General features: G+C 31.9%; 1 protein-coding gene across 1 annotated transcript in view; it reads right to left on the bottom strand.

Moving 5' to 3' along the window:
- Positions 1-13959, bottom strand: part of LOC131950896 (ATP-binding cassette sub-family C member 4) — a 29435-nt gene continuing 15476 nt past the window's right edge. Inside the window, exons 5-30 of the mRNA XM_059313099.1 lie at positions 12743-12832; positions 12149-12318; positions 11922-12047; positions 11371-11620; positions 10295-10405; positions 9889-9939; positions 9433-9474; positions 8942-9133; positions 8449-8543; positions 8166-8252; positions 7812-7908; positions 7146-7391; positions 6329-6475; positions 6106-6143; positions 5714-5961; positions 4755-4831; positions 4240-4390; positions 3519-3669; positions 3124-3209; positions 2769-2875; positions 2458-2667; positions 1997-2152; positions 1695-1784; positions 1256-1428; positions 1020-1125; positions 1-685 (exon numbers count right to left, since the gene is read on the bottom strand). Of these exons, the coding sequence (XP_059169082.1) occupies positions 362-685; positions 1020-1125; positions 1256-1428; positions 1695-1784; positions 1997-2152; positions 2458-2667; positions 2769-2875; positions 3124-3209; positions 3519-3669; positions 4240-4390; positions 4755-4831; positions 5714-5961; positions 6106-6143; positions 6329-6475; positions 7146-7391; positions 7812-7908; positions 8166-8252; positions 8449-8543; positions 8942-9133; positions 9433-9474; positions 9889-9939; positions 10295-10405; positions 11371-11620; positions 11922-12047; positions 12149-12318; positions 12743-12832 (3621 nt within the window). The 3' untranslated portion in view covers positions 1-361. The remainder of the gene's footprint in view (positions 686-1019; positions 1126-1255; positions 1429-1694; positions 1785-1996; positions 2153-2457; positions 2668-2768; positions 2876-3123; positions 3210-3518; positions 3670-4239; positions 4391-4754; positions 4832-5713; positions 5962-6105; positions 6144-6328; positions 6476-7145; positions 7392-7811; positions 7909-8165; positions 8253-8448; positions 8544-8941; positions 9134-9432; positions 9475-9888; positions 9940-10294; positions 10406-11370; positions 11621-11921; positions 12048-12148; positions 12319-12742; positions 12833-13959) is intronic.

Here is a 13959-nt window from a genome sequence, read left to right as displayed (position 1 = left end):
TTAATGCTGCCAAAAATATATCAGAATGGTAGCTTTCTTTCAACAAGTCTTATATCAATATTTTCAACAGCGCAAGATAAAATTAGCAGATCAAATTAAAAACAGCACTCCAGTTGCTAAATAATCATTGTTTAAACAAAATGCAAAACAATTTTTATGCATTGATAAAGGTTATATATTACATTAATTATTTTACATATAGAATTATATTTGTTGTTGAATGCTACTACCTGTTAGAAAATGTAGGTTAGAAGCAAACACAAGCAAAATATTACATCACCAAAATACATAAGCTTTTATATATAGTCTTACAATTGTGCAGTTTTATTTTTGTTACAGATAAAGCTGTATGTCATTGAAGTTATAACCTATCTGTAGAAAATTTGTTCGTGGGCAGCTGGTTCAAAACTCCGGCAAGTCTTGACGAATGAAAGGTCGGCAGAACGTTTAGATTGTTCGGGGATTTTAGATCCCCTCCCAGAGGAGGTGAGAAGTCTTGGAAATCTTCAGGATCAATGTGAGGCGCCACGTATGGACGATTCTCATGCTTGTTTAACGCCAGCTGGTTCAAGTTTTCTGCTTGGGTGGACCCCAGGTCTGCCACCATGCTGCTTAGTTTACTGTTTGGGTTTTGTAGCAGGTAAAAAGGTGTGTCTACCTCCGCGATCCTCCCCTCGGAAAATATCTGTTAAAAAATGACAAATTTAAACACATTTATTTCACATATAAAACTCAAACAGCATTTTTTTGTACAAGCAGCTAATTTAATTATTAATTTATGAAAAAAAATAAACATTTTTGAATTTAGAGGCTAAAAACATTAATTTTTTTTTTTAATTTTTAAAAAGTCCTAGAAGATTTTATGGAATTTACTAGTAAAATGATCACTGGTAAAATCTTGCATCATCTGTAATAATTAAATTTTTGTCCACATCAAACAGATTAGTTACAAACTTTTGAATGTCTTTTATCTTAGGTAAATATTTGTTCAAATAGAAATAGTCTGCATTGTGTCTTACCATAATCCTGTCTGTGTGTATAACAGAATCAGGTAAGTGTGCTATATGAATGACTGTACTGGTTGGGAACTGTGTACGTAAGACTCCTTGAATTATTATATTGCACCTGCAATAAAATAAAAAGTGTATGAATGGTTTAAAAATAATTTTAAAATGGTACTGCCATTGAGTCCGACCAACTTTTAAACAAAATTCTGACGAAAATGTAGGCATTAACTTTGCATTATATAACTTACATTATGTCTAGACTAGAACTTGGCTCTTCATAAATAATAATTTTGGACTGCTGCAACATGGCCCCTGCTAGCCTCAACAGCTGTCTCTGGCCAACGGTCATCCCATCTGCCAGTGGAGCTATGTCGGTGGCCAGTTTTTGGCCAAGATTTTGGACCAGTATGGAGAGATGTACCTAAAAGTATTAGCTCTTGTTTAATTTATTTAATAGAATTTTTAAGATTGACTATTTGTAATCACTAATTTAGTATGGGAATTATTTACATAACTAAAATATCTGAAAATTTCATATGTAAGCAATTTTTTAAATGATCTTTTTCATTTTTATTGTAAGTTAAACAGCAAGTAAGAAAACTAAGTCAACTTTAAGAAACAAACTTAGGGATCCTGTACATATACATGGCAAGGCATGGAATTTAAAATTTTAAAATTTCAAGCTACCTCCTCCAACACCTTCCATACTTGTGCATCTGTAAAATGATTCTCTGGGTCTATACACTCCCTTATGGTACCAATAAATAATGTTGGATTCTGAAATTTATTAAATTTAACAAAACATTTAAAAACTTCAGTTAAATCTACACTTAATAAAAGTTAGTAAATGACTATGATTCTTATACTTTTTTCTTAAAGTTATCTTGCTTAATTTTATTAAAATGGAAATTTTAATTTAAAAAATCATGAAAACATTCCATAAATTTAACAACATTTTAGAAATGTTCTATTACACCATTTGACATTACCTGTGAGATGTAAGTGACCTTGTCTCTTAACTTGTCTTTCTGCACTTTTAAAATATCAACACCATCAATACGCACCACACCCTCAAATTCAGTGAGACGGAACAACATTGAGAGAAATGCTCTTTGCTCGGAGGCTGTTCCAAATATCATCCCCATCTACAAAACAGGGAATTATTTTTTAGTATGTAAGTTATTAAAAATAGCAATTAGTTTACATACTTTTGTACCAAATATTGGGCAGGTATTTTATTATGAGATATTATGTAATAAAAAATATTATAAAATATAAATGACAACTTCTGAACAGAAATGAAGGTATTATTTATTTATTTTAAAATAAAACACAGTATCCACAAACAATAAGAATAAATAACTGAAAAAAAAAGCTGAGTTCAACTTTTAAAAATTATTACTAAACAGAAAGTACTAGATCTATTTAGAGTTTAAAAACATAAACCAACTTTTTCTTGGGCTCTGACACAGCACCAGAGATTCCTCAGTAAGTTACCTCCCTTGGCTGGTGCACCATTGGATAGAAGAACAGAGACCCCTTCACATGTTATTATTCCATATCTGGGCCAACCCAAAGGGGTTGGTGTATCTGACTCTACAATGACTGGCACTTCAGGTGACAGTTGGTAGTATTGCAAGAGATGGGAAACTGAGTTCATCTAAGGGATGAAAAAGTTTAATTGCAACAATGTTAATAAACAAAACAAATATTTATCAAAATAAAAAAAGATGTTAAAAGGTGGCGACTTTTGTGCCATACCTTAAAGTGTACTGCAGCTGATTTGCGAATGACAGACTGGTTAACGTTGATAAGGTTGATGGCATAGTAAAGTGACAAAGCAATCAAGGATGCTGGTATGTACAATTCTGTTATAAAAAAAAACTGCATATTATTGCTTTTTTATATTAATATAATTAATTTTTTTACTCAATAATTATTTATTAAATAATTACTATTTAGGCCTACCATATTATCTAATAATTTTTTTTTCAAATCATTCAAGTGCTTTGTATATTATAGCAGATTTTTAAAAGAAAAAATAAACTATAATCTTCTAATTTTTTTGATTCAATTAAAAATAAATTCTCAATTAAAGTGTATCAGATATGTTTACCTTGTATTTCAACAACAAGGAAGCCTGCTACAACCACACCAGCAACAATGGCTAACCCAATCAGATCAACTCGGATCCCAAACCACCTGAGAAATTGGTTAAAATTAGTTCAAAAATATCTCTTTTTATTATGGTTAAAGCATGCACAAAAAAAGAATAAATCACAAAATATAATTATTTGCTTTCCTTTTGATTAAAGCACAAAAAATAATTGTCAATAAAAGACACATTTTGCTTTATTAAACAAGAGTTGGATCATTTTGATAATTTCTACATAATAGATTATGTGAAAGATGATTTCTACAGAAAACCATTTAGAGATCATACTAAAACCCAGAACATTTGTGGGGAAAAAAGAAGAATTTTTCATTACAGGTAACACAGTAAAATCCTACCTGTTGGCAGCAAGGTGAAGGTAGCATGCAGCAGTGCTTCTGTCCTGGTACACATCAAACTTGTGTAGGAACCTCTGCTCCACATTCAGGGATCTCAAGGTTTGTATGCCCTCCATGCTGCTCACAACATGAGCTGCCACTGCACTTTTGGCTAGAGCAATATATTTTAACTAATTTATTCCTTAATATTTTAAAATATTTTTTGTTTTTAGTTATTTTTAAATTATTTTTTTTGTTTTTAGTTACTTATATAAACATTAAATTTATATATTTAATGTATTAATTTAATATTTAATATTAGTTTTCTTTTTCTTTATACATTTAACTAGCTAGTAGATTAATATAGGTATTTCATTTAAGTAATTAATATAATTAGGTTAAGTTAGTTACCTAGCCTAATTTCTTTTCATTACTTTTTTAACATTTGTTTAATTTGTGTAATTTATTAACTTAAAGCCACAGATATTTTTCTTCACTCATTTATCAAGCTATTATATTTATTTAGGTATTTCATTTTGTTAATTAACATAATTAGTTGTTAAATTTATTTAGCTAGCCTTATTTATTTTTGTAATCAATTTGTTTAATACTCCACATTTACTACATAAAATTTACTTTTAACTAGTTTAACTTTATTTTTACTCATTGTAAAAAATTGACAATTTAGATACAACAAAATCTCATCACTAGTAACAAGTTATATTTAGCACATAAGTCTCACATGCAAGTTCAATGCGCTCCACATCTTGTGTAGCTTTGTGAAATCTATCCCTTGCCCACATGAACAGCAAAAGTAAAGGGATGATCAGAATAAACAGCCAGTAGTTGACACAGCATACTATAAGGGATGTGGCTAGCAGGACACTTATTGACTGAAAAACAAAACATATTATATATATATATATATATATATATATATATATATATATATATATATATATATATATATATATATATATATATATATATATATATATATATATATATATATATATATATATATATATATATATATATATATATTGAGAGAGAAAGAGAGAAATATGTTCCTTAACATGCAAAAGTGATTTTAAGGATTCTAAAAATGTATAGAAAATAATCAATTATTCCTTTCTTGCAGCAATAAAATTAAATTGTTCTACATAGGCAATAAACTTATACATAACCATTGGTTTTAAATAAAGCAGGTTTATTAAGTTATATCCTTGACATCAAGAGAAAACTTAACTAAAATACCTCTATTAGATCAAGTAAGACAGGCGGTAATGAATCCACGATTCCAACGTCCCTCAAGAAATGACTGAGTACTCCCCCTGGAATAATTTTAATTAATCATAGTTTTTTTTTTTTCAGTTTTTCAAAAATAAAACTGAATGTGCTAATTGCTTATTAAATTGTTTGTTATAAAAAAAAATGTTATCCTTATTTGGCATGACTAAAGGTCAAGCAAGGGGTCCGTTAAGTAACTGAAATTTTTAAAAGTTTAATTGTTTTTTTTTATTCTACTTTGAGTAGAAAGAACTATTTTAAAAAAATTAGTGCCATGTTAATAAAAGTAATATTAAATGAATTTGACAAGGTGTTAAAGTCATCTGAAAATTAATGAAAACCAATCTTTACGACAAACTTAAAAAATAAATTGTATACAAACCTACATAGTGTAGTGTACTATTTTAAAAGCCAACTACAAAAAAAACATTTTAGAAGGACTACACTATTTGCTGGATATCTATATATATAATTCTCTTCTGGGAGCCGTTAGAAAACAAGCTGCAAGCGCCTCCTTGCAGTCCCCTCTCTTTCTCTCTATCACTATCACTACCACCCCCACCCCACCCTCACATTGTCTGGTGAGCTGTGGTCACGCTGTTTACATTTTATAATCATAGAGACGGGTTCTGTGACGGCTATTAGGGGCAGATAATTTAGTTTGAAACAATTTTAAACTTAGAGGAGGTAACTAAGAGGAGGCTGCTTTCATGTGGGGGGGGGGGGGGGAAGGGGGGTTTAGTGTTTTTAAGCAAATATTTTCAGTGGCAGCATTGGTACTGTCGAATTCACAAATTATAAATTACTGAAAAGTAGAAAAAAAAACAACTAAATAGCGGCGTATGATACGCAGCGGGTCGGCTCGTTTAACATATTTTCTTTAGTAAATTAAAAAACGATAACACTTGATAAATAGATGTACTAACCTCTACTGTTTGCATCAAAGAAAGAAAGTGGTGCCTGTAGCAGAGATCCTATTGCCAGATCATGCAGAAGCCAGCCTGCCTTTTGGGCCAAAGCATAAAACACAATGGCTTGCAGAAGGCCAAGTAGGATGGTCACTGCCACAATACCAATGTAAACATAAATCTGGTAGTCCAGGGAGGAAGTTGCTTGTCCTATCAAAGGGTTTTCATAATAAACATTGGCACTTGTGTTCTGGTAGTTCTCGGACCTGGTAACAAGGGGAGAGCATTCAATTTTAGGTTTGTATTTTCTTCATTTATTAAAAAAGTAGCAATTATTTTAGCAAATTTTGTTTTTATAATCTCCCAGCTTTTAATAAAAAAAGATTAAAACCTAAATATAATTGACTTACCAATAAGCCAACCACCATTCACACAAAACAAAGGCACCCTAAAAATTGAGAACACATTAAATATACATTTTTATTATTTTAGTAAATTATAATGTTTACTCAAGTTAATTAATAAAACATTAGTCATTTGATATAGTCATTACTTGAAAAGAAAAAAGTATTTTAAAAAAAGAAAAAAAAAGGAAACAAAAAAGGGTTTGGAGTAATTCATATTCTCACTTACCTGCTCAAGTAAGCTGATAATGGTAAAAAAGAAAATGCCAAAAATTCCACCCCCAAGCAAGAAGTAGGTGGTGTAAATTGATCTCTTATGAAATGGGCCACTGTGGTTGCTATCTCCATCACTGGAGATCAGTGGGTCACCTGACTCCTGAGATATAAATAAACCATTTAATATTTGTCTTTACATAGGAAATAAACTTTATAAAAGAGCATGCAGTCACTTAATTAGTTGATTAGAATTACTTGTATTAAATATACATGTTTAAAACTTCCTTTGAGAGTTTAGTATCTGTAACAACGGAGAAAATGTGTTTTATTGAACCCCAAGTTAAAATTCAGGTTTCCAATTGAATGCATCATCATAAGTGATTGTAGCTTTTTACATCACGTGAATTATTTTAAAATCATTCTTAACCGCAAACTAGTGGGTTTTTTTTTAAAATAAAAAACAATTTTATATTTCTAATTTTGTTTTAAAAAGATCAGAAAATGTTTAAAGTGTGAATGCACTCTATCAATGAACAGCAGGTCACACCAGGCAGCAAAAATAGCCTGCCCTTAAAGGAGCAATATCACTGCTCTGCAATATCACTGCTCTGAGGTTTACCTGATTTATGTTGGGAAAGTAAAGGCAGCTAGGCATAGTGATGACCACACCATTCCACCATATGCTGAGGTAAAGAAACAAATGAACTCCATCTGCCCAATGGATTGTTAGGTCTAAACAGGAATGTTATCTTGTATGAGTGCTATATCACTGGTGTTTACCAATATAGAACCCATTTCTTGAGTGTACTAACATTTGCTCATCACACTACCTTAAAATCTGCTTGTAGGATGTCAAACGCTGACCCTGACGTAGTGTCTTTTCCATTTCCATTGAGAGTATTAGAAGACAAACTGAGGGCTAGGTTGGTGCTAGAGAGGTCCTGGATAAGCGGAGAAGCTGAGTCAGCAATTCTGCTTCTTTCCAGATTTTTGTATGATCTAGTGGTCAGAATTTTGCTGATATTCACACCGCACTCTAGAAGTTCAGTGTAGTTACCAAAATGATGTATTCTACACTGTAAAAACACAATTAGATAATATTTAATGATATTTATAAAATTGTAAGTATTATCTAACCAGTGAATTTCTACCTAAACTTTTCTACTCTGGTGGAATGTTTGATAAAATATTAACTCTGACTAGCTTTCTTTTTTACATCTCATTGACTGAAATGTTTACAATCCATTATTCTATCTATATAAGAATTAATTAACAATTTCAAACAAGGAAAATCAACACAATTCTAATATCATGTAGGCCTACTGCAGATCATCCAACTTAAATTTTAAATTCAATTTAAATTTAAAATTCAATCCACCTGATTGAATTATTAAACAGATTTTTTAAAAAAAAATTCTCTGCTAGTTTTATTTTACCTGAGACATTAAGATAATTTTGTGAGCCACCTAAAATATTCTCTGCTAATTTGATTTTACCTGAGACATTAAGATAATTTTGTGAGCCACCTGTGTGTGCTGGGTGTTGTCAGTTATAACTAGTCTTGTTTTAGATCTTATAAGTCCACATATACACCTGTTAAAGAAAACATGTTATTTCACTATTTATTTTTGAAGCTCATGTATGTTAAAAATACGCTATTGAATTTTTTTTGTCCTCAGCCTTTGGAAGTGACCCTTGATCCTAAAAATATTTTTTTTTTCTCTTATTTTGTCAGTACTATATATATATATATATATATATATATATATATATATATATATATATATATATATATATATATATATATATATATATATATATATATATACAGTTAAACAAGGTGAACTTACTTTTTATATATATGCATAGCTGATTTTGCATCCATTCCTTTTAAAATATCATCGATTAGATAAATATCACAGTTTTGATACACAGCTCTGTAAATAAACAGTGCACATATACAGCTTTATCAAACATTTTTAGCAAACATCCAATTACTCCTAAGAATAGAAAGTAATAAAAAAAGGAATCAGACAAAAAAAATACGATAATGTCTACTGTTAAGAGTGAACAGAATTAATTTTTTGTTCTTGTTTACAAAGGGACTAAACAAACATAACAAAGCAGCCTCACCTTGCTAGAGTTATCTTGGCTTGAATGCTGGGGTCAAGGGCCAGACCTCTTTCCCCAACCACTGTCTGATCTCTAAGTGGCAAAGAATCAACCACCTAAAATAATTAATGGTAAACTAAACTAAGCAACTAAACATACAGACAGGATACTTCATCAAATTATGATGAAATTGTGCTGAATTTACACCAGCACAGAAAATGATTCATACATATGTAAGTAAAAGTTAAAAACAAAACTAAAGTTTAACTTAAGTACACAGTTATAGCCAAACCAACATTTCTATACAGTACACAATTTTTACAATTTTACTTATCCAAATTAAATACAATGATATTGGGCTTTTTTTCTAATCAACAACTTTTTATATTAAGTGAAAATTAAAACCAAACTTGTAGTACTAAAGATCCTGAATTTCAAATTATCACTGATCTAAAAATTATTTATCATTTTTACTATGTCAAAGTGTCTGAAAATCTAAAATGCTCAGTTTTACCTGATTAAGTGCACATGCATTTAGCACTTGAGTATATCTGGAATGAGAAAACTCTGAACCAAATGCAATATTGTCACGTATGGTGCCAGGACACAGCCAAGGCCTAGCTGGCACATATCCTAGTTTGCCCTCATAAAAGATATGCCCTTTGTGTCTCTCAAGTTCTCCTAGTATTGCCAGAAGAAAGCAACTCTGAAGAAAAGAAAATGAGTTAGTTGGTAGAAAATTATGTTATTTTTTTAAAAGAACTACAGTCTTCATAAAAGCCTTATAAAAATACCCTATTCTTTACTGAAAACATATTTTTATTAATTTTTTCATTTAATGCCTTTATGAAACAGCCATGAATTTACAAAATGTATAAATTCAACTAATGTTTTCAATCACTGTTCTTTTTACAATATTACTATTTATAAATCTGTGTTAGTCAATTTTCTCTAAACATTTTGTTACAAATCAACAATTTGAAAAAACACAGAACTAAAACTTACTTTGCCACTGTCTGGAGGTCCAATAATGCAGTAAAGTTTGCTCTACAAATGTGAATTGGAATATAGTTCTTTCAATGTTAACATCATTTTAATTTTATACTTAGTCTTTTTTTTTTACATACATCTTTTTAAAAGGAAACAACATTGAAATAAGGATGTAACTTTTCTAACTAGCCTTAAAGATCATTAAAAACAGAATGGAAGTATATTATAATAATGGGTCTAGGATGATCCTTGGTTAATTGGCCACTTGTCAATTAAACCCCACACCCCTTGGGAATAATTTTTTTTACATGATATGGGTAGAGTGAGAAACCCTGTATTCTGTAAAATACTATAATTTTGGAGTCTTGCTGCAGTTTTTTTTTTTTGGGGGGGGGGGGATAATATAAACTTATAGATGAATAATGTCCTGCTGCATTAAATAATATAGGCTACATTGGGTTACAATTTTACCTTTTCTATATCCACATCAATATTGACTAGCACCATCTGGGCATCAAAACTCTGAAATACAAAAATTTATGTATGTCACTTTTCTTTTAGTTTTTTAAATCATTAAATACTAAAGACAAGTACTAAAATATTATTCTAGAGAGGTAAAACATATTGGCTAATGAGGCCACCTGCCTTGTGATCAATTTGATGGACATTGTAGATAGGATTTTATGTGTATGTATATTAAATAGTAAACATAACGTAAAATGCATCTAATTTTCTGTCTTATTGTATAAGGGAAAAACTTACTAAATCTGACAGTTTATTCTTTTGAAGTTTTTTTTTGCCTTGAGTTACTGGTCCTTAGTAGATTCAAAATTTATGCATGCTCTCTTCAAAGCCATATCTTACAAATCAAACTAACCTTGTCTTTGCTAGCAAAATAGTTGCTGAATTTGACAACAGTCTCCTCATTCAGTGCCACGGGTGAGGGCCGGCTTAGAGCAGATGACTTTTCTGGCAGCAGTAGCACTTTCTGTAAACATTACAAACCCAGAGAATACTTATAAAATTCCATTTCAAAGTTATACATTAAAATGAATAAAAAAACTAATTTAAAAAAATAACATTTAAGCTGCTCAATGCACACCTAATAGTAACATTTCTTCAATGATAAATTCGTAATTTTAAAAGCTCGTAATGGTATTTTATTTCCAAAGCCTTTAAATTCACCCAACAGATGGCTAATCTGATAATCCCTACAGAGCTGCACTGATTCACCTAGCCAATCAAGCCTTGCAAACCTTACCAGTGTACAATCAGGCAATAAGTAATCAATTCAAGCTTTACATGTTTCACTGGACTTAGTTCAAGATTACCATCTCTTGCGGTAACCATGGATACAAAACAATATTAGTTTTCATCTTATTCCCATGTTATGAAGAACAAACAAATCATATGTGCTTACTCTACTTGAAATTAGCTCAGGATTGATTTGCCTAGAATGTTCATGGTCAGCAGTCTATTTTCTAGTGAGATGGCAGGCTAACTAAAACTAATCATCTAATAAAAGTAAAGTACCCTTTCAAACCATATAGTTCATGGGGCAGGTGAAGTAGAGCTAACTGTTTCAGTGACCTTGGAATATGAAGGAAAAGTGGTCTGCACTATACCCAGCAGCCTTCACTTTTGCTAATCTAGGTCAGGTACCCATCAGAGAAGGACAGACTAAGGGACGTCCCACTGACTGGAGTCTGAGATCCGAACTAGAGACTTTCAGGTTTGCAGTTGAATGCTCTACAATTTGACCATGCCGTCCCTTAAATCATCTAATGGCCAATATAAACATATAGAACCTTTCATAAAGTACTCACCTCCACCCTCCTAAGTGTGGTCAGGGTGTCTAAGAGAGCAAGCAGTATGAAAGTACTCACCTCCACCCTCCTTAGTGTGTTCAGGGTGTCTAAGAGAGCAAGCATGAAGAAGTATGAAAGTACTCACCTCCACCCTCCTGAGTGTGGCCAAGGTGTCAGACAGTGCCAACATGCCAGCTGGCAACAGTATGCTCATGCTCACTCTCAGTGACTCCAACAGGGCCAGCGTTGTGAAGATTTTGGTTGCGTTTATGTCATGACCCATGACCACCAGCAGCACGAACGTTGCCATGACAACGGCCTTGCCAGAGGTCAGGGTCATGGAGCTGTTAAAAGCTTGGAGTCTGGAGAGTTTTCTTATGAGGTTTAGTTCTGCTCTGTGGATTGTAAAAAAATAAAAATAAATACAAAACATGGCTGTTGGTTTATTCCAAAGTATTTTCTGAGGACAGTTAGGGTTTCATTTCTTTAATCTGCTTTTGATTAAAATGATTCATTTCCTGTAACATTTGCTAAATATTTCCATTTTATGAGGTTTTGAAAGCAGAAATGCATCAGAGCACTCTAGAAATAAAGCAGAAGAGGTGTTTATGTTTTAAGTTTGAAAAATAAAGTGAATAGGAAAGAAATTTTATTTCAAATGAAAAATAATTTAATTATAATAAATTTTATTCTTACTTTCTTGCTCTGCCAATTACTTTCACACAGAACTCTCCTAAATTAGAAGTTTTCATTTCTTCCAGTCCAGATATAACCAGCTGAAGATGTCGAAGCCTACTGTTGGTAAGGCTGTCCAGTCTTTCTCTGTCAAAAGATCAAAAGTTACGGCACTCAATAATTTTCTAATCAAAATAAATTAGAAATGATGTTAAAGTAAGGTATGCCAAGATGATATGCCAACATACCTTAGTATTCGAGATAGGCGTCCCATGATGACTTGTAAAGGAAACATGAAGAACAGAATGATTAAACTTGTAACACTAGCTGGACCTAGATCTAACCAATCCCAGAGCAGATAACATGTGACTGCTAACTGTACTGGTCCAATCATAATATAAGTTGCTGGTAACACCACCTAATTAAAAAGCAAAATTTTGACAAAATATTAATTGTACAATCTTAAAAACTGTTTTATAAATAAGTTTATAAAGTTTTAAGAATAAAAATTAATACCACATGGAAAAGCTTGGTAGAGTGATGATGCACACTTATAATTGATATTAAAGTTATTTGATCAATTCTTGGGCTCAAGTTAGTAGAACCCAGTTTTGATGTGTAATTGACAAATCAGAAAAAGTAACATTCTAAGCTAAGTACTGACCACACTACTCTTCTTTTATGTGGATGGAAAGGGGAGGAGGCTGCGCAACAAAATAGATAAACTCTCCTTCATCTGTCCTAAGAACTATTTACAAGGGTACTCAACTTTTACTTTTGATACATTATAACTTTTTAAATTCCAAATATGGCTGTAACCAAAGTTAATTATTTTACATTACCACTGGGAAAACATCCATTTCTTTTGTAACAAGATTCATAATTGTCTCCATGGTTGCAGGCTTCAATGAAGAGCTGCACATCCTCATTACCTGTAAAATAACATTTATTTATTGGTGAGTTATTCTTCTTCTTCGTTCTTAATTTTAGTATTGAAAGGGATCCCATCCAACATAATTAAGTATACGTGTCAACTGGTTATTCACCATTGAGGCCATTGTCTCAGATTTCAGCCTGCTTTTCTTTTTGGATTTGCTTCCATAGCCTTTGTCCAACCCAGAACAAACTACAAGGCAGCACTTGTTTAATTTTGGAGTTGTCTCTCCTAGAAGAGTGGCTGTCCCCAGCTAATGAGCCTCATCTGCCAGAGGGTTTAAACTCGAGACTTTTCAGTTTAGCAGCCATGAGCTTGACGGAGTCTACCACACCGACCCCCCAGTGAGTTATTGAATTCAGTAGTCCCATACATATAAATTACTACTTGGCCCCAATATACCACTTATTCTATGGTAGCACCTGCATTGAACTTGTCTAAATTTTTGCAACAAGAGAATAAATATTTCAGCTGTTGCACCAACATTGGCCACCAGCTGTTACATGCAAAATATGTTGAAAAAAAGAAAATAGTTTTATGTGATTGATTCAGTTTAAAACAATTTTTTATTTTTATTTATTTAACTTAGCCATGTGCAATATGTAAAGCCTTAAAAATATAAATATTAATCATTAGTTATATAGACTTAGGGGTCATCCATGAAACATTACACTCCTAGGGGGGAAGTGTGTTTGGATTTTGTCATGAGATATGATGAGGTGGAAGGGGGGGGGGGGGGTCAGAAAGTGTGATGTCACACTGTTGCATTGTTAAAGACTGAATTTTTCCTACTATTTTACACTTTTTGTGAATTATAGTAGCAATTGATTGATTTACTTTATTTTGACTGAGCTCAGTTGATATTTTACAAACAAATTGATGTTTTAAAAAAAAATTCAAATTGCTATAGAAAAAAATGGGGGAGGGGGTTTGTAGGCTGATGTGTGACATCATTTTAGGGATGGGTTCTGATGGCTTTTTGTAATGATGTAAGATGGTCGGTAATAAGAGCAATTTCTCAGAACAAGGAAACATACAGAGCATGGAAATATAGGTTTGCCAAATATTTTGTCTATCTGGAATACCCCGTTGACTTACTTGACTTAATCCTCTTTGCTCCTTATG

The sequence above is a fragment of the Physella acuta genome, unplaced genomic scaffold (assembly GCF_028476545.2).
Source record: "Physella acuta isolate Inbredline_101_S28 unplaced genomic scaffold, ASM2847654v3 ptg000785l, whole genome shotgun sequence".
Classification (NCBI taxonomy): Eukaryota; Metazoa; Mollusca; class Gastropoda; family Physidae; genus Physella; species Physella acuta.
This window is presented reverse-complemented; position numbering and strand designations above follow the sequence as displayed.